This window comes from Mandrillus leucophaeus, unplaced genomic scaffold, assembly GCF_000951045.1.
Source record: "Mandrillus leucophaeus isolate KB7577 unplaced genomic scaffold, Mleu.le_1.0 Scaffold1361, whole genome shotgun sequence".
In the NCBI taxonomy this organism is placed as follows: domain Eukaryota; kingdom Metazoa; phylum Chordata; class Mammalia; order Primates; family Cercopithecidae; genus Mandrillus; species Mandrillus leucophaeus.
Genome location: NW_012101323.1, coordinates 202,024 through 223,791, shown reverse-complemented (window position 1 = coordinate 223,791; position 21,768 = coordinate 202,024). Strand labels below are relative to the sequence as shown.

The 21,768-nt window shown below is 37.8% G+C and overlaps 1 protein-coding gene across 1 annotated transcript in view; it reads right to left on the bottom strand.

Moving 5' to 3' along the window:
* SEC24B (SEC24 family member B) overlaps positions 1–21,768 on the bottom strand; it is a 95,059-nt gene that overhangs the window by 25,863 nt on the left and 47,428 nt on the right. Inside the window, exons 7-11 of the mRNA XM_011973263.1 lie at positions 11,756–11,940; positions 7,818–7,920; positions 5,822–5,948; positions 4,038–4,147; positions 1,280–1,392 (exon numbers count right to left, since the gene is read on the bottom strand). Of these exons, the coding sequence (XP_011828653.1) occupies positions 1,280–1,392; positions 4,038–4,147; positions 5,822–5,948; positions 7,818–7,920; positions 11,756–11,940 (638 nt within the window). The remainder of the gene's footprint in view (positions 1–1,279; positions 1,393–4,037; positions 4,148–5,821; positions 5,949–7,817; positions 7,921–11,755; positions 11,941–21,768) is intronic.

The following is a 21,768-nucleotide window of genomic DNA, read 5'->3' as shown; positions in this document are numbered from 1 at the left end:
CAGTTTCTGGCTTCCTAACATATTAAGCACAAAATCAGTTTCCTCCTTCCCTTTAAACCAGCTCATTCTGTCATCAGTGCAATTAAAACAAGTTCATGAAAAAAATTCCTTGCTCAGGCATAAATTACAGCCAGATTTCTCTCATCCAGATTCTTTTTAAAAAAATCCTTTTATCTTTTTAAATGTTATTTAAACTGACAGATAAAATTGTACGTATATGTCATGTAAAACATGTTGTTTTGAAATATATATATATATATCTACACACACTGTGGAATGGCTAAATCTAGCTAATGAATATATGCATTGCCTCACAAAGTTATTATTTTTGTAGTGAGAATACAACAATTCTAATCTCTTAGCATTTTTCCAAGAATACAATATACTGCTATTAACTACAGGCACCATGTTGTACAACAGATCTCTTGAACTTACTCCTCCTATCTTTTACACTTTGGCTAGCATCTCTCGAAACCTCCCACCCTATCCCTGGTAACAACCACTGTACTCTCTACTTCTGAGATTTACCTTTTTAGTTCCCACAAATGACTGAGAACATGCAATGTCTGTTCTTATCTCGCTTAACGTGATGACCTCCAGGTTTATCCATGGTATCATAAATGAGAAAAATTTTCTTTTTAAAGGGTGGATAATATTCCATTTGCACATATACTGGCTTCTTTATCCATCCATCTGTTGATGGATACTTAGTCTGATTATGTATCCCGGCTCTTGTGAATAATGCTACAATAAACATAGGAGTGTAGATATATCTTCCACACACTGATTTTTCTTTGGATATGTTACAAGTAGTGGGGTTGCTGGATCATACAACAATTGTTTTAAATTTTCTGAGGGACCTTTATACTGTTTTCCATAATGGCTGTACTAATTTATATTCCCCGAAGTGTAGCTGCCCTTTTCTCCACATCCTCACCAACATGTTATCTTTTGTCTTTTTGATAGTCTCATCCAGATTCCCGATACACAGGCTAACTCAAGATTTCTGGCCCCGTGTTCAGACTGGCTAAGTCAGACAGTTAGATAAGATCTAAATTCCTAACTAAATACTAGAGTTTTATGATTCTATAATTCAGATACCAAGTCATAAATCATAACTCGAGTATCTAGATCCTTATTCTATGGTACATAAGTAGTACTCTTTTTAGTTGATAAATATAACCAAACCCAATCCCACAAACTGTGAACACTTCATATTTATATCCATTTATATATATAACATACACACATGTATAGTATGAATTAAAAGTATTCTTACTTGTCTAGATTTTCTAAGAGTGACTGGCACAAAATTGTCAAATATCCAGCTTCCACTGCATTATGAGACACATCTAAAACAAACAAGTAAACTGCAGGTTGAGGAGGACGCAGCTGAAAGGAATAAAAATAAAGTAATTTATTGGGTATTTATTCTTTTTATTCTTTATATATAATTTATTCTTTTTATATATTCTTTTTATATATCACTATTACTACTGGTTATTTACTGAATATATTAATACAAAAAATATACAAATAGGATTGCTGTTTTGTAATATGTGCTCATGAAAATGATATGCTTTTAATTTTTTTTTCTATTCAGTTGGTTGTGGACTAAGCATGACAAGGCAGTTGACACACAGCCACAGTTAAATAGATGGGTTAAATGTTTTTCTGATAAGGAGTGTTGGCTAAGCTCTCTAGATGTACATCCCTTCCCCTTTCCTAAATACAAAATTTAAACCCAACAACTTGCCATTAGTACCAGCTATTGGGTTACCTGGAGGTGAGTGAATCCTAATGTTTAAGTGCTATGTGTAAAGGAAGTCCTTGTGATGGTATTGTAAATACTTTTTTTTTTCTTGGAGACAGAGTCTCACTATGTCATCCAGGCTGGAATGCAGCGGCATGATCTTGGCTCACTGCAATCTCTGCCTCCCAGGTTTAAGCGATTCTCCTGCCTCAGCCTCCTGAGTAGCTGGGACTACAGGCACATGCCACCACGCACAGCTAATTTTTGTATTTGGTAGAGACCGGGAAGTTTCACTGTATTGGCCAGGCTGGTTGCGAACTCCTGATATCAGCTGATCCACCCGCCTCAGCCTCCCAAAGTGCTGGGATTACAGGTGTGAGCCACCATGCCTGGCCTGTAAATACATTCTTTGAAAAGTCCTTATGGTTGATAATTGTTGAAGCTTGGTGATGGGCAAAGGATGGTTCACTATACTGTTTTCTTTGGAGTACGCCTGAAAACTGCTGTTATATAACGTTGAAATAGGCCAGGTGCAGTGGCTCATGCCTGTAATCCCAGCACTTTTGGGAAGCCAAAGTAGGTAGACTGCTTGGGCCCAGGAGTTTGAGACCAGCCTGAGCAACATGGTAAAACCCTGTCTCTAGCTTGGGTGACAGAGTGAAACTCTGTCTCAAGTAAAAATTAAATAAATAAATAAGTTAAAATAAAAGAATATATGAAATATTTTCTGAAAAATATGCTAACCGGGCCGGGCGCGGTGGCTCACGCCTGTAATCCCAGCACTTTGGGAGGCTAAGGCGGGCAGATCATGAGGTCAGGAGATCGAGACCATCCTGGCTAACAAGGTGAAACCCCGTCTCTACTAAAAAATACAAAAAAATTAGCCGGGTAGGGTGGCGGGTGCCTGTAGTCCCAGCTACTGCCCAGTTCACTGAGGCAGGAGAATGGCATGAACCCGGGAGGTGGAGCTTGCAGTGAGCCAGGATCGTGCCACTGCACTCCAGCCTGGGTGACAGAGCATGACTCCATCTCAAAAATAAATAAATAAATAATAAAAATATGCTAACCAAGGGCCATATGAATCATATGGCAAAACTTGAAAGATTATTTTTTGCTTTACCACTTCAATTAGATTAAGATTCCTAAGAACCCAGAATGGAGTGGGAAAATAATCATAAAGAAGGTAGAGCTTGAGAGTAAAAGTGATCAAGAAAGTTTATTATAGTTAATACAGAAACAAACATGAAAATGGAAGTTAGGTGGGCATATGCCAAATCAGACACAAAAGAATACAAAAATTACAAAAATAAAGATGAACCAGGTGTCAAAAATTTAATGCACATCAGTTACTCCTTTTCACTAGCAGCAGTTTAAGTTTTGCAGACAAGGATTAGAGATGCAGCTACAGAAGATACAGTTTTTTGGGTTCGTTTGCTTTTGAGACAGAATCTTGCCCTGTTGCCCAGGCTGTGTGCCACGGCGCGATCTTGGCTCACTGCAACCTTCCCCTCCCACGGTCAAGCGATTATCTTGCCTCAGCCTCCCTAGTAACTGGGATTCCAGTCGTGCGCCACTACGCCCAGCTAATTTTTGTATTTTAAGTAGAGACAGGGTTTCACCATGTTGGCCAGGCTGATCTTAACTTCCTGACCTCAGGTGACCAACCAGCTCAGCCTCCCAAAGTGTTGGGATTACAGGCATAAGCCACCATGCCCCGCCAACACAGTTTTTATAAATATGTTAAAAAGAGAAGATATGATAAGATGAGCAAAACTTAGGGTCAATAATTCGTTTCTGAAGTGAAAAGAAGAATGAGATCTTAGAGTTCATATAATTAAAGAACAGATAGAATTTCCTAATTGGAACAGAAGAAAAAATTAGAGAGAAGTCCATATCCACTTATCTTGATATCTGTACTTGGCGAAAAAACTTACGTTTTGGGCAAAAACATGCATTTCTCTGTTTTGAGAGTCTTAAATGTTAAATGGTAAAAGGGTACCTATATCCATTCCATGCAAGGAAATAAAAATGGCAACAAATCATAGATGCTAGTGCCCATCATCAGACAGACAGACCTAACATTTCTTATTCATAGAAAGCCTTCTAGGAGATCAAATAACCTTTAGAAAGATTTTCTCTTTGTTAAATATAAACTTTCAGCATTAATTTGTTTTTAAAAATTATGAGTATAAACAATTTCAAAATCTCAATAAGAATTCACTTAACAGAAAATTACAAATGATCAATATGTGTTCCACAACAAATCTTAACACTGAATAGTTACCATGTAATCCGAAGAAGCAATGAACTCCACAGTTGAATTCTGAACTTCCGGTCGTTTATGAGGCTCTCCATAAGATCGTGTAAGGGGGTTATACATAAATTCTTCAGGAACTAGATAAGAGGTCCCAGTACAAATTTAGAGACACAATTTGTAACTAAACACATATATACACACCTAAATATCTATTATCAATATTTACATGAGGTTTAGCAACAGTTCTGTGAACATTTAATGGTAAAAATCAATCCCTTAAGCCCTCCTTAAAAAATAGATCAGGTCGGTGGCTCACGCCTGTAATCCCAGCACTTTGGTAGGCCACGGCAGGCGGACCACGAGCTCAGGAGTTCAACACCAGCCTGACTAACGTGGTGAAACCCCGTCTCTACTAAAAAAACAAAAATTAGTCAGGTATAGTGGTGTGCGCCTGTAATCCCAGCTACTCAGGAGGCTGAGGCAGGAGAATCGCTTGAACCTGGGAAGCAGAGGTTGCAGTGAGCTGAGATTGCACCACTGCACTCCAGCCTAGGTGACAGAGTGAGATTCTGTCTCAGGAAAAAAAAAAAAAAAATCAGGGGGCCAGGCGCGGTGGCTCACACCTGTAATCCCAGCATTTTGGGAGGCCGAGGTGGGGGGCAGATCACGAGGTCAGGAATTCGAGACCAGCCTGGCCAATATGGTGAAACCCCATCTCTACTAAAAAATACAAAAATTATCCAGACGTGGTGGTGGACACCTGTAGTCCCAGCTAGTTGGGAGGCTGAGGCAGAAGAATTGCTTGAACCCGGGAGGCGGAGCTTGCAGTGAGCCAAGATTAAGCCACTGCACTGGGTGACACTGCTCTGGGTGACAGAGCGAGACTCCATCTCAAAAAAAAAAAAAAAAGATCAGGGTTGGGCGCAGTGGCTCATGTCTGTAATCCCAGCTCTTTGGAGACTGAAGCCTGAGGCGGATGGATCACATGAGCCCAGGAGTTCAGGACTAGCCTGGCCAACATAGCGGGAACCCATTTCTACTAAAAATACAAAAACTAGCCAGGAGTGGTGGTGCAAGCCTGTAGTCTCAGCTACTTGGGAGTCTGAGGCATGATTAGAACTTATAGCTTGAACCTGGAAAGCAGGGATTGCAGTGAGCCATATCACACGACTGCACTTCAGCCTAGGTGACAGAGCAAGACCCCATCTCCAAAAAACAAACAAACAAACAAACAAAAAAACCTAAAAAAAAAACAATAGATCAGAAGGATAAAAAAACTTATGTTCTGAAATCAGGTGAGAAAACCAGGATGCAAGTAACCTTCCTTCTTAGACTTGTATCCTAGTCATTATATCAAATGACATGGAAAAAAATCAGACAGAGAAACAAAAATTTGAAAGCAACTCTAGTAAGGGAACCAAAGAAATAAATAAAGGGAACAAGAGACAGACACATATACATGCATGCATCTAGATACACTGGCAAAGTTCTACCTGAGTTGAATGAACCAAACAGACAAATGTAAGACAATCTTACTGTCAGGGGCAAGCATAACTAGTCTGCATAAGCTCACCTGCATGAGTGTCACTGTTCCTATTTTTTTTACTTTGTCCTCATTGTTACTCTCCTCATTGTCAATTATCCCTTGGTCAGCCAAAATGAAGAATCCCTAGGCCTTAGCCTATATTCCCTCTACTAAAGATTGCATGAAAATTCTTTTTAAAGCAATGAAGAGAGACACCAGGAAATGATAAAATGTCAAAAAAATGTTGAAAATAGGATTAAAACACATTTAAGAATCTAAAACTCACCATCATTAACTCTATAGCACAAATTGCATTTCCATCTACGTTGATCAATGAAGGATACAAAGGGGTTAATGTATGTTCGACAGGATCGGCACCTCACAATGGTATTTGATGTTATCACTGGTAATTGCTAGGAAATATAATAAAGAAGTTGTAGCAGAAAAAGGCACCCCAAGGAAAAAGAGAATGTATACTGCTCTGTTCCATATATAGAACATAAACCTTAACTTGAACCTGGAAAGCAGAGATTGCAGTGGTATTTTTGTGGTTTTATATGGAAGCATATTAACAAAATCCAGGGACATGCTGAGCAACACATGTAGCCATCAAGTTTTCTCCCTCTTGTCACAAATCATAACACTAAAATAAAGTCATACCAAACATTGGCCAAGAAAATAATGTAAATGAGATCTTATCAGCTGACCTTTAGAAATAACAGTAAGAGAGAAATACACCATATACAAATACCTTTGTCTTTGTTGACTGCACCCGGTACTAGACTATTAGGCACTGCTCATTAGACTGCCACAGCAATTTCTGACAGAAGCTGAGGCCAGAAGCAGTCAAACACAATGTGCCTTTTTAAAAAATTACATCTCCATGCTTAGTTTGGGAAAGGAATTTTATATTCAAGTAGAAAATTTAGAAAATATGAAAAAAGATAAAGAGATCACATATTATTCTATGTCCCTGAATTAACCTGCTATCATTTTAGTATATTTCATTCTGTTTTTTGTTCTATCTGTACATGAACATTTTGATCTTTGTATTTAATTTTTTCACATATGATTATTGTTATGCAAGTAACCACATTATCTGTTGTAAAAAAAAAAAATCAGGAAATGCAGTTAACTGAGAATGAGAAAATAAAAAATTACAGAATTCTACATCACAGAGGATGTCACTGTAAACAATTTAGTATATATGCTTCCAGAAGGTATTTGTATGATCCTCATATTTACAGAAAAACTCTCACATATATATGTGTGTGTGTGTGTGTATATATATATATGAAATTAACTGTCTTGGTTTACAGATAAGGTTTTAAGAGTATTATAGGTGATTAAAAATATTTACTGAATAAATTCATGTACTTACTATATACTACAATTTTTTTATTTTCTATTCATTTTGATCTTTCCTATACTTCCTAGTAGGAAAATAAACTTCACAGGAAAGCTTTTTAACCTTTGTATCTCCAGCTTCCAACGTGAAGGTAGTCAATCAATATTTTTTGGATGAATGAGAGCAAAAGAAAACTCAGAACCAGTAAGAAGGGTAGTAAACAACAGTAGTAAAAAAAGTTTGAGAGAGAAATGCAACTTATGAAGTACAAATAAAACAACCCTGAATAAAATTATTTTTGAAGTTTTCAAAATTTAAAAGTTTTAAAACTTTAAAGGTTTAAAAATCCCTACTGTTACAAAGTTTTTTGTTTTAATTAACAAATCTGTTTAATTTGTTAAGGAACAGACAGTTTTCCTGTCTAAGTGGACATCATTGTTGGTGTTTCCTTTGTGTTTAACGAAGAACTCCTAAAGTGTATCTACCTTCCATGGCCATTCCACCTTCCAAAACTACTAATCTTTAAAAATCCAGGTCAGACTTCATCACTTATAGAAAACTTTTGCTATTGTATCCACAGGGAATCACTTCTCATACTGTACTCACTACCTAAGTATCTCATAGAATTTGATTAATTACATGTATTAATTATCCTGCACTGTAATTATTTTTACATCTTTGTCCCCAGTTAGATAAGAACTTTTTGGAGGCAACTTCAATGACTTGATCATCTCTGTACTAACAGTGTTTAGCTTAGAGCTTGTCACAAAGTAGGTGTTCAAAAAACATTTGCCAAGTTGAATGTTATGGAAATGATTATTTCTAACTTCAAATAAAAGAAGATAAAGAAAATTCTAAGGAAATATAAAATTTAAGTACCTTGTACATAAGCATACATATCAGTACCCATAAATAATATAAAATGTTACTTTACCGTTAGGTCTCTGAAGGGATGTAACAACAATCCTAAAGGAAGCTTAGCTTTATTCAGTAAAGCCTGTGTCTGTGGAATATTTGTCAAAGTACACCGAAATGAACTGCAAAAAACATAAACAACATGAAAGATATTAGCTATCAGAGAAAAATACACTGAAGTAGATAAGATAATTAAGAGCATTTAAGGACACAAGTGAAAATCATTTGGGCATGTTGTTATAACTGTAAGCAAGAAAGTCCTGATTAATTAGGCATGTATGTAATATATGCCAAAAGATCTAAATTAAAGAGTCAACACTTTCATGGTGGAAAAGTAGTACACATTCAGGGAAGACCAATTGCTCCATTATGATTAGCCTGGAGGAGATGAATAGGAGCACAAAGAAAACATGAGTGAAAAGGCCTATTTCTTTAATTATTCTGTTCCTGCTTTACTGCCCCCTTTGCACCTGTCAAACTCCCACTCTTACTACAAGACTCATGAAGGTTATCGCTCATAACCATCCTCAACTATCGCTCGTAACTCCCCAAGTTAGAAGGAATGACTTCTTTCTCTGTGCTCTGAGATATGTGTATGCTTCTATGATATCAATTAGTCTGATTTACTTTAATTGGTTGTTTTTCTTGTCTGTCTTCGCCACTTGAGATCAGAGATAATTTTGTCTTTGTATCACCCTAGCCCAGTTTCTCTCATTGAGAAAGCGCTTATAACTTAGGAAGTTTTTTTTTTTTTTTTTTTGAGATGGAGTCTTGCTCTGTTGCCCAGGCTGGAGTGCAGTGGTGTGATCTCGGCTCACTGCAAGCTCCACCTCCCGGGTTCACACCATTCTCCTGCTTCAGCCTCCCAAGTAGCTGAGATTACAAGTGTGCGTTACGTGCCACCACGCCCGGTTAATTATTTGTATTTTTAGCAGAGACAGGGTTTCACCATGTTAGCCAGGATGGTCTCAATCTCCTGACCTTGTGATCGGCCTTCCAAAGTGCTAGGATTACAGGTGTGAGCCACTGCGCCTGGCCAAATAACTCATGAAGTTTTAAGGTCCATAAACAAAGAATGAATAAAGGAGAGGCCAAAGAAGTAAAAAGCAGAAGTACTGAAAGCCAGGCAAGAAATTTTAAGAAGAGTCATTAATATCACGTACAGATATAGAGATATCTATTTATTCCAGCCTTAGTGTTGTTCCTTGAACACAAAAAGCTTGTTCCTGCTTCAGGACCTCCACATTTGCTATTCATGCAGCTTGGAACCCTTTTATTCCCAGAGGAGTCATATGGCTTACTCTCTCACTTCACCCAGATCTCCACTCAAATGTTAAAAGTCTTTGGGTAAACCTGTCCAGACTCTTTTATTTACAAGAGTCACCCTCTACCCGTACTCCTTATTCTGATTTTTCTTCACTGTAATACCCTGAACATTACATTATATATTTACTAGTTTGACTGTTCATAGAATATAAGTTCTGTGATTCCATAGAGATCAGGAACTGTGTTTTGTTTACAACTTTATCCCCAGCACATAGAAAACAGTGCGTTGCATTTAACTTACAAGGCATTCGATAAATATTTATTGAATTAATGATTTATCTTAGTATGTTGATACTATTATTATTCCTGTTTTACAGTTGACAAAACTGAGACTTTGAGAGGTTAAGTAAACTGTACAGTTTTATAGCCACTTAGGTCTGCTCAACTCTAAAGCCTGTACTCCTAATTATTTATTTTGATAAAAGAGACATTTTCGCAAAACACACATAACTGGGTAGAAAAATGTATGCCTTCCCCTTACCTATGGGTTCTCTTATACGTATGCAACATACTTTCTTTTTTTTAAACAATTTTTTTTTTTTTGGAGACAGGGTCTCGCTCTGTCACCCAGACTGGAGTACAGTGGTGTGATCTCGGATCGCCACAACTTCCACCTCTTGGGCTCAAGGGATCCTCCTACTTCAGCCTCCAGAGTACCTGGGACCACAGGTGCACCGCACTATGCTCAGCTAATTTTTTTGTTTTTTGGTAAAGAAGAGGTTTCACTATGTTGTCCAGGCTGGTCACAAACTCCTGGGCTCAAGTGATCCACCTGCCTTAGCTTCCCAAAGTGCTGGGATTATAGATGTGAGTTACCATGCATGGCCCATACACTACATTTACCTACGGAGGGGGTGCCTAACCTTTTATACTACAAGGTCATAATTTACAAACTTATCAACCTGATAGCAACTTATATTCAGAAGGATGGGCAGCTGTTTTCAACCTATAATCCATGATGCCCTATGCTTTTATGGAAACGATCTTGGGAGGACCTGAGGCACTGATGGTATGTGGATGGTAGAGTACAGTAGAAGAAGAGGGGAAATTCTCAAAGCAGCTCCACTTCCTATTTTCTATATTGGAATTCTATATAATATTTTGGTTGAAAGAGTGGTTTGCAGCTTTTTTTAAAAAAGCTGGAAAACTACTGCTTTAAGAAAAGAGAAATAGGCTGGGCACAGTGGCTCACGCCTGTAATTCCAGCACCTTGGGAGGCCGAGGCAGGCGGATCTCCTGAGCTCGGGAGTTCAAGACCAGCCTGACCAACATGTCTCTACTAAAAATACAAAATTAGCTGGCTGTGGTGGCATATGCCTTTAATCCTAGGTACTCAGGAGGCTAAAGCAGGAGAATCGCTTGAACCTGGGAGGCAGAGGTTGCAGTGAGCCGAGACGGTGTTATTGCACTCCAGCCTGGGCAACAAGAGCAAAACTCCATCTCAAAAATAAAAAAGAAAGAAAAAAAGAAAAACAAAAAAAGAAAAGGGAAATATTGGCTCTAAACAATACTAATTCTCCTAACGCAAGAAAGAAGACAATGTTGGCCAAGTGCGGTGGATCACGCCTATAATCCTAGCACTTTGGATTATAGGCGTGTCCAAAGGCCAAGGCGGGCAGGTCACCTGAAATCAGGAGTTCGAGAACAGCCTGCCCAACATGGCGAAACCCCCATCTCTACTAAAAATACAAAAATTAGGCATCATGGTGCACACCTGTAATCTCAGCTACTCGGTGGCTGAGGCATGAGAATCACTTGAACCTGGGAGGCAGAGGTTGCAGTCAGCCAAGATTGGGCCACTGCACTCCAGCCTGGGCAACAGAATGAGACCCCATCAAACAAACAAACAACAACAACAACAAGAAAGACAATGTTGTTCTGTGAATCAGTGTTTACTTTATGAGGAGGAGAAATTCCAGGAGCGGGAGGATGTCTTCTAAAAAAAAAAAAACAAAAAAAAAAAACAAAAAAAAACTAAGACCAGGGGGATATCCTATTCATAGGATACAGAAAAACTAAAAGCATACAAGAACAAAGACATGAGGCACTGTGAAGTGAGTAACAGAGCTCATTCACACAAAGGTACACCAGGGATTGGTGGCTGCCAGTGCAGTCTACCAGCTAAACTTCTCTATTAAAGGAAATCCGATCTAGATTCAGACTGGATTAGTAAGCCTGGGAGTCTACTGAGTGGGAAAAGAAAATTCTGAGATAAACCATTTATCTAAACCTGTTCTTGAGATTACATAAGTGAGGTCTATGTTCTTTTCAAGCAAAGCCTGAAATTTTAAATATTTGTCCTTATTTAAAAGATTGATTATTATTATTGAAAAGTGAGGAAGAAGACTTACGAAATAATAAATATAGTTAGATTTGGGTTCCTGAAACCCTTCATTCAAATAGAAATAATTTCCCTAACATTAGGTGATGGGGGAAGGGACTGGACTGAGACAGAGATGGGAACAAAAACAGATTATCTAAATCAAATTTTACATCTATACAAACTAAAATAGAAAAGTCAACATTAACAAAACTTCCAACCGAAGAAATAACATACTACTTTTACTATTTTTGAAAGTCACGCAATGTTTTCATCACTTAATAAAGATTATAAAATAAATAAATACCTACTCTGGGCTACAGTTTAATTTTTTGAGATCTGCATTCAAGTTAGGTACAGGAGCCCAAACAGGAGTCATAGGTAAAATATTCCTCTCCTGAGTGAGGTTTACAGGTCTCAGGCTTTCTGGTTGTGGAGAACTCTGAAGACTCAATCCTCCTAGACTGGAGGACAGCTGGTTTACACCAGGATACTGCTGAAAGAGCAATTCAAAACAAAAGAACAATAAAACATAAATAAATATTCTTATACTATATATACTACATATCTCAACATACAGAAAAAGCAAAAAGGTAAGAAAATTTAAATCTGGCTTGGTAATAGAATGACTTAGTATGCAGTCAATCTTAAAGCACACTTGAAAAAAACTCAAAGCAAAAATATTGAATAAATTTGAATCTTATTAGCAAGGTTAACCCTCGTAATGAAATTTCAGCAACAATGCTTTTCAACATTAGCAATTTGGTTTCCCTGAATACAGTTTATACTTGAAAAACAGAATAAATGCCCCAATAGTCTCAAGGTTCCCCTTCCCCACTCCCAATTATCAAGTTTCACAATGAGTTGATACCACAGAAATGTACAATGGTGTTCAACAGGTTTTGCCTTATTTTTTTGTTTCCTATATTTTTACTATTATCATGAATTCATGGCTTTTTGTTAACTCAAACTGATGTAATGAATTATAGTCATTATTCTTATGTTCAAACTACCCAATCTTTAGCCAGTGACAGCCCTTTCAAGATGGCCCCAGTATCCTTTTATATGAACCTAACTAGCCTTTGTTAGTTTCCCTGCTTTCTTAGACAATATTTTATACTCTTTTACTTCAAACCTAGAATTGTTTGTCTAAAAAGGAATCTTGGCTCCTTTTCAGTAGAGATGATATCTAAAAACCATAACCTGGATTACAAAGGTGCTTATTACTAGTGTGCTGTTATTACTTCCAGATACTTGCAATAGGTAAAGATGGAAAATATAGAGGTTAAAGTAGAAGCAAATAATGAATCCATGTTGACAGTTCCAATTCAAATTTAAGATGATGGGGTTTTTACTTAAGTTCTTTGATTTTATACTGGTATCTCTGTTCTCTTTTGCTACAAATCTTGATTTCTAACGGTAACAGCATTATTTTATCCTATAATATACATTTATAACACTATCATGTCAGATTATTAAATTTTTCATAGTTCTTTTTGTCCTTACATTATATCCCACTGAGATGTATAAAATACTAGGTTTTAAGATCAGCTTGAACAGTACTTTTCCTGACATTAGAATGTATCCAACTTGATAAACAGGTTTTTTAAAAATTTTATTTTGTTTTTCATATTTAAGAATCATTTTTAACCTTTTTGGTTTTTGAGTAAACATGACATTTACATAATTCTAATGTCAAAAAAATTATAATAAGGTAGTAGTACAGTAAGGTATTCAGAGATATCTTATTTCACTCTTAGTCACCTCTGCCTATTGTTAACTATTTTTATCAGCTTATGGTTTAATCCTTCCATTGTTTCTATTTATATAAGCTAAACATACATGCTGCTTTAAATATAGCCCCTTTTTCAACTAAAAAAATGTCCTGGCAATAACTCTATGCTTTTCTTTTTGCATTTCTTTTTGCAGCCACCGAGCACTCCATTATGTTAATGTGCTATAGAATTCCAGCTAATATATGGATAATGATACATTCAGAAAAATCACTATTTTAACAATCCACACTGAAATAAATGATTCAGGTAGTGGTCACTTGTAATGGAAGACCATAGATATCAACAGATGATAAAGCCACTGGGTGAAAGCTTAATGAGGAACTTCACAATTAAAGGATCAGGATGTCACCATATGAGGTACTAATCAAGCCTAGCACTGGTATAAGTTAAACAAACAGATATTATTTTGAAGTGTATATCTCCAAAATATATATTAGGACCTAAATAAACAAATAATTGAAGTAATACACCTAAATATAATCAACCATTAGATCTAACTCCCAATCCACAGAAAATGAAACAAAAATAAGTTAAATGATACCACAAAGAAGTAAACAGCTAAATTCGGAATGCGGGACATTCTACAGAACAACAGACTCAGTTATTTTACCAAATCAAAGGCATTAAAAAGAAGAGGGGTGGGGCTTGTTTTAAATTAAAACAAGAATTAAGAGACATAAGCAAATGAAATTAGTAAACTATTATTTGGGTTTTAATGTGAACAAAGTATACAAAGGCATTTTTGAAGTAGTCTGGAAAATGTGAATATAGACTGAATTTTAAATGACATTTGGAAGTTATTAATTTTGTTGGCTATGATAGTAGTATTGTGATTATGTAAGAAATGCTGTCTACCTCTCTAATTTTAAAATCCTCAGCAAGAAAAGTGGTGGTGGGGTGGGGGCAGTGTAGACCCATAAGAAACAAATATAGCAAAATGTTGACAGTAACTGAAGGTGGTGCTGTTAAGGAAAAAAACTGGATAATAAAAAGGATTCTCTGAGTTTTCTGTAGAGCTGTAAAGAATCAGAAAAAAGATCACATGAATTAACAGTAGTATATAACAGAAAACCGCCCAAAAGACCCAGTTTTCTAAGAATTTAGGACATAAAATAAAGGTGGGATATTTAATCAGAGAGAGAAGACAGATTACCTAATAACTGATAGTGAACTAAGGGTAAACCATTTTGCAGGTGAAGGGGAGAGAATGAGACTTATTTACATTATGTACCAAAATAAAACCTTAGACGGATTAATGATGCAAAACCAAAATCATCAAATAACTAAAAAAAAAAAATAGCTAGAATATTTTCCTAATCTTAAGGCTGAAAAGACCTTTTAAAGGATACAAATAAAGGTAAAAACAACAAAAGAAATTATAAAATGAGGCCAGGCGCAGTGGCCCACGCCTGCAATCCCAGCACTCTGGGAGGCCGAGGTGGGCGTGTCACTTGACTTCAGGAGTTCGAGGCCAGTTTGGTCAACATATTGAAATCCCATCTCTACTAAAAATACAAAAATTAGATCGGGCGCAGTGGCTCATGCCTGTAATCCTAGCACTTTGGGAGGCTGAGGTGGGTGGACCACGAGGTCAGGAGTTCAAGACCAGCCTGGCCAACATGGTTAAACCCCGTCTCTACTAAAAATTGAAAAATTAGCTGGGCACGGTGTGGCGGGTGCCTGTAATCCCAGCTACTCGGGAGGCTGAGGCAGGAGAATTGCTTGAAACCTGAAAGCAGAGGTTGCAGTGAGCCGAGGTTGTGCCACTGTACTCCAGCCAGGCAACAAGAGTGAAACTCCATCTCAGGAAATAAAAAAAAAGGAAAGAAAAGTTAGCTGGGCGTGGTGCCACATGCCTGTAGTCCCAGCTACTTGGAGTCTGAGACAGGAGAACTAGTTCAACTTGTCTTACTTCACAGCACTTGTAACTACTTGAAATAAACTATTTGTTTACTTATTTACTGTCTTATTAATCCTGATCTCCCACCAACCTTCTTAAGAGCAGGAACTGTTTTGTTCACTGAGCCTCCTCTCGTATTCTCAGTGCCTAGAATAGTACTGACACAGAGTAGGAACAAACTTCTATTTAGTAGAGAGAAATTCCAAAGTCTTAAAAGAATTAAATGCTGGCCGGATGTGGTGGCTCGCGCCTGTAATCCCAGCACTCTGGGAGGCCAAAGCAGGTAGATCATCTGAGGTGAGGAGTTTGAGACCAGTCTGGCCAACATGGTAAAGCCCCACCTCTATTAAAAACACAAAAATTAAGCTGGACTTGGTGGCACGCGCCTATAATCCCAGTTACTCGGGAAGCTGAGGCAAGAGAATCACTTGAACCTGGGAGGCAGAGGTTGTAGTGAGCGGCGATCGTGCCACTGAACTCCAGCTTGGGACACAGAGTGAGACTCCATCTCAAAACAAAAAACAAAAAACAAAAAACAAAAAACAATACCCATTAAATAAATGTTTTGATTCTGTAATTCCACTTAAGGAAATAGTTAAGACAAATGCACAAATGTGTGTGTGTAGTCACGTTGCTTAGTGATGAGGACATGTTCTGAGAAAAGTGTCATTAGGCGATTTTGTCCTTGTGTAAACATCACAGAGTGTACGCACAAACCTAGATGGTATAGCCTACTACACACCTGGGCTATATGATATAGCCTCTTGCTCCTAGGCTACAAACCTGCACAGCACTGTTACTGTGTTGAATACTGTAGGCAACTGCACACAATGATGTTTGTATATCTAAACACAGAAACTAAAGGAATAATATAGTATAAAATATACAAGATGGTACACTTGCATAGGGTACTTAGTATGAATGGAGCTTACAGGACTGGAAGTTGCTCTGAGTGAGTCAGTGAGTGGTGAGTGAAGGTGAAAGCCCAGGACACCAGTGTACTATAGACTTTAAAAACACTGCACATTTAGGCTTTATCAAACCTATAAAAACACAGTTTTTGGCCAGGCATGGTGGCTCACGTCTGTAATCCCAGCACTTTGGGAGACCTAGGCAGGTGGATCACTTGAGGTCCAGAGTTTGAGACAAGCCTGGACAACATGGTGAAACCCAGTCTCTACTAAAAATACAGAAATTAGCCAGTTACGTGCTGGCAGGTGCCTGTAATCTTCCAGCTACTTTAGGAGGCTGAGGCACGAGAATCGTTTGAACCTGGGAGGTGGAGGTTGCAGTGAGAGCTGAGATTGTGCCACTGCACTCTAGCCTGAGTGACAGAACGAGACTCTGTGGGAAAAAAAAAGTTTTTCTTTATCCTATAATACATTAGTTTACTGTAACTTCTTTACCTCATAAACTACTTATTTTAATAGGTTGGTGCAAATGTAACTGTGGGTTTTGTCATTACTTTTTTTTTTTTTTTTTTAAGACGGAATCTTGCTCTTGCTGCCCAGGCTGGTGTGCACTGATGCAATTTTGGCTCACTGCAACCTCTGCCTCCCGGGTTCAAGCAATCCTCCTGCCTCAGCCTCCCTAGTAGCTGGGATTACAGGCGCCCGCCACCAAGCACAGCTAATTTTTGTATTTTTAGTAGAGACAGGGTTTCACCATGTTGGCCAGGCTGATCTCAAACTCCTGACCTCAGGACATCCACCCGCCTCAGCCTCCCAAAGTGCTGGGATTACAAGCGTGAGCCACTGCGCCTGGCCTGTCATTACTTTCAATGGCAAGAACCACAATGGCTTTTGCACCAATCTAAATAACTTTTTGACTTTTGCAAAAACAGTGTAAAACACACATTGTACAGCTGTACAAAAAATTTTCTTCCTTTTACAGCCTTATTCTATAAGCTTTTTTCTATTTTAAACTTTTTTCTTTTTAAACTGTTTTGTTGAAAAATAAATACACAAACACATACATTTGCTTAGTCCTACACAGGATCAGGATCAATAATCACTGTCTTCTACCTCTACATCTTGTCCCACTGCAAGGTCTTAAGGTGTAAAAACATGTAGGGAGCTGTCATTTCCTGTGATAACAATGCCTTCTTCTGGATACTTCCTGGAAGACCTGTGTGAGGCTGCTTTACAGTTAACTTTTATTTTTTATAAATAGAAGCAGTACACTCTAAAATGATGATAGAAAGTTTAGTATAAGTAAATACATAAACCAGTAGTCACTTATTTTTGTTATCAAGTATTATGCACTGTGCATAACTGTGCTACGACATTAGCACAGCTACGAAGTCAATAGGTGACAGGAATTTTTCAGCTCCATTATAATCTTATGGGACCACCATCATATATGTGGGTCCATCATTGACTAAAATGTCATTATGAAGCACATGACTGTATGTATGTGCATTTATGTATGATAAAGTGTGTGTGTGTATGTGTGTGTATATACATACAAGGATTTTTTTCTTTTGTCACAGGTTCTTGCTATGTTGCCCAGGTTGGTCTCAAACCCCTCAGCTCAAGTGATTCTCCTGTCTTAACTGGGATCACAGAAGCACACCAAGCTTAAAAGGATGCTGATTTTGAAACTGAGTTATGCCCCGCAAATGGGAGACTCATTATAAAACATACAAGTACCAAAATGATGAAAGATATTATAAGAAAGGTTTCTTCTTATACTGTTAAATAAATTTAAACATTTTCCAAAGTGATATTTGTATTTTTCAACTTCTTTTGTTTGTTTAAACAAGTCATCTAGACAATCAGCTTCTTTCCTGGCTTCCCTAGCAAGGTGTAGTGAAAGAAACCTGGAAAGACAGACTCCAAGCATTGCTGTCTACAACCTGGTAGAAATACTGGTTAACATTTATTAATATTTTACCTTTTGTTTATCTGCATTTTCTCTAATTGATCTCACTAAATTTGTAATTTTAAAAAGCTATGTAGTATCTATATCTGGTTTTTCATATATTCACTGAAAATATTTTTCTAATTTTCATTTTTGTTTTTAAGCATCAGCCTTTTTCCTGTTTTTCAACCCTATAAAACAAATTTTAAGGTGTTTTTTTTCCTTCAAAAACCAACTGTTAGGGTTTCCCACTACTTAATAAAAGTCATCTCAAATTTATCAATACAAAGAAAAGCCCTTACACAGAGCTCTTTCATTGCAGTACATTAAGTACAACATTTAAAGCCATTTCAACTTTATTATGACTGTTAAGACTGTTTAAAGCTAAGCTAAGATATTCTTACCCTACCTGGAACTTCGAAATTAAATGGGCCAGGCGTGGTGGCTCACGCCTGTGATCCCAGCACTTTGGGAAGCCAAGGTGGGCAGATCACAAGGTCAGGAGATCCAGACCATCTTGGCTAACACAGCGAAACCCCGTCTCTACTAAAAATACAAAAAACTAGCTGGGCGTGGTGGCACATGCCTGTAGTCCCAGCTACTTGGGAGGCTGAGGCAGGAGAATCGCTTGAACCTGGAAGGCGGAGGTGGCAGTGAGCCATGATCCGAGATTATGCCAATGCACTCCAGCCTGGGCGACAGAGCGAGACTCCGTCTCAAAAAAAAAAAAAAAAAAAGGCTTCTTTTAAAAAAGTTTGATAATTTTAATCTTCGATGAAAATTTATCATCTTTTTTTAGTAGATAAGAATTTAAATGTAGGTCCTAGCTGTATACCTAAATCATTACTGTTCACTGACCCTAAAACAGTAGTGTTCAAAAAATGGTTTTAAATTCAGATCAGACAAAAATAAATAGCTGCTTGTAATCTTCCTTGGAAAGATCCATATATCCATATAGCTACAGTAAAAAGTCTGAGTATGACTTTTTACTGTACAAATCCTTATCAGTTAAAGAGAAAAAAAGTGCTTAATTCTGAACTGCAAGGTCTTTTGCATTCTTAGAACCAAGCATGGTACTGGACAGGTGATTTCACTTACTTGAGTTTCTATTTCCTCACAAAATGAAAGGAAGGTGACTATTTAAAATTTAAGAAGTCAAAATTCCAAGTGTTGACAAGAATGTGAAGCAACTGTACTCTCACATGCTGCTATTGAGGTATAAATCAGAACATCACTTTGGCAAACTGTCTAGCTTTAACTGCTAAAGTTGAAAAATGAATAATGGCCCAGCAATTCCATTCCTAGATATATACACTCACTAAAAGACAGGGACAGAAATGTTCACAATAGCATCATTCATAATGGCCCCACACTGGAAAGTTACCCCAATGCCCATCAACAATAGAACAAATAAGCAAACTGGTCTATTCACATGATTGAGTACCACAGAACAATGAAAACGAATGAATTACAATCACACAATAAGCATAATGTTGAGCAAAAGAATCTAGACACAAGTACATATGGTATGCTTCCAATTATGTAAAAGAAAAGAAAGGTGGGAATGGTTCCTTTCTAACAGTCTACTTCTAAATATTTTGGCTTTATGATGCTCACTTAAGTGTGATTGATAACCCAGGTTACTTTTTAGTATATCTTTGTCCCCTTTATCCAAACTTTTCTAAAACTTGTACTAGACCCAGAATATAAAAAGGATTGTGATTATGGAATAAAATGATGTTGTATTTTTTAATTCCGGTAGAATATTTTTACTCTTATCCCAAAGTTAATTTCTTGACACTTCTAAAATAACCTCCCAAATAAAATACGAAATAAAAAATACTTCCTATACTCCTTTGTCAGGGGTCAGCAAACTTTTTCTGTGGAGAGTCAGATGGTCAGTATTTTAAAGCTTTGAGAGCCACATGATCTCTTTTGCAACTACTCAACTGTACTACTGCAGCGCAAAAGCAGCCATAGACAATAACATAAAAGAATGGGCGTGGCTGTATTCCAATAAAACTTTATTTACAAACAGGCAGTGGGCTCGATTTGGCCAGAGGGCCATGGTTTGCAGACTATTATCCTAAGTCATTATTTAAGACCACATACTATTTCAAAATAATTTTTTTTCTCCTTGCTCAACACTTCCAAGAATCAACCTTTTCTTTGAACCTGGTTTTCTTGTCATAAAAATTCTAAGTAAATAATATGTTGCAACCCCAAATAGGAACTTGCCTAAAAGTACAAAAGTCAAACAAGACAGACTTAAAAATTGTTTCACATGGCATAACAGAGCCATAAATAAAATCCAGCAAATGGGAGGCAGAGAAATCTGTACTAACCAACCATATTCCTCTAATGTCTCTCTCAGTTTTCTTCCTCCCTTTTTCCTCTGTACTTTAATTCTAAGGTTAAATTCCAAAAACAAATAATTTTCCTTTTTCTTTTGCCCCACCCCCACTCACGATGGCTTCCTGGTATGTCACCCAGGCCAGATTCAAACTCCTGAGCTCAAGCAATCCTTCTACTTTAGTCTTGAGTAGCTGGAACTACATGAGTGAGCCACTGCTCCTCACTGATTATCCTATTTCTCATTTTCATTCTTACTTCACCATAAAATTTCTATAAGGTTAGTCAACTGAGAACAGTTTTCTGTAAGTAGCAATACTCTTGTCATTAAAATTGTTTCCTGGCCAGGCGCAGTGGCTCACTCCTGTAATCCCAGCACTTTGGGAGGCCGAGGCAGGCAGATCACTTGAGGTCAGGAGTTCGAGCCAGCCTGGCCAAAATGGTGAAACCCCATCTCTACTAAAAATACAAAAATTAGCCGGGCATGGTGGTGGGCACCTGTAATCACAGCTACTTGGAAGGCTGAGGCAGGAGAATCGCTTGAACCTGGGAGGCAGAGGTTGTAGTGTGAGCCGAGATCGCGCCACTGTACTCCAGCCTAGGCAGTAAAGTGAGACGCCGTCTCAAAAAAAAAAAAAAAATTTGTTTCCCTGTATTTTATTTTCTTCTCAAGAAATACAGATGTGAATGAAATACTGTCAAGTATTTCACTGTCTAAATATCGTATCAGTTGTTAAACTGCTAGGTTTATAAGATGGCTCCAGAAAAGGTCATGTCAGAATGGGTCCTAGCAGCAGTGATAGGAGTTAAGAAGAAATAACTTAGGCAGATAGTGAGGGTATGTGAATCCTCAGTTAAGGCTTTTCTTTTTAATGAAAAGCAGCCCCAAACCATTCTCTAAGGAAGAGCAGCCTGCAAAGTGGAGCTGCAGACATAGACAAGCAAGCTGGCGGCCCCCAAGGGTGAATGCTGGCAGGAACTAGGGGTCAGACATGTTCAAGATGGCGGCTCCATCATTCCCTTCTCTGCCAGTCACGTGTACAGTAAAGATCAGACAAGATGGTGCTGGCCAAGGATAATTTATTTGCATAAGAAGATTAGGGTAGGGCAACCAGCCTCTCCCCCAACGCCTTATGTAAAGGTAACAACTAATTGAACCGATCTGTGAGCCCTAAGTAAATAAGACATTGCCTCCTCAAGATGGACTATAAGATTTGGTGCATCCACCTCCAGCCAGTGTTTTCCAGTTGGAGGCCCCTCTCAAGAAAGCTGTTTCTCTTTCTCCTCTCTTCTGCCTATTAAACTTCCACCCATAAACTCCTCATGTGTGTCCGCGTCCTAAATTTTCCTGGCTGCAAGATGACGAACCACGGGTTTATACCCCAGAAAATGTAGCCACTTCAGCAGTAAATAA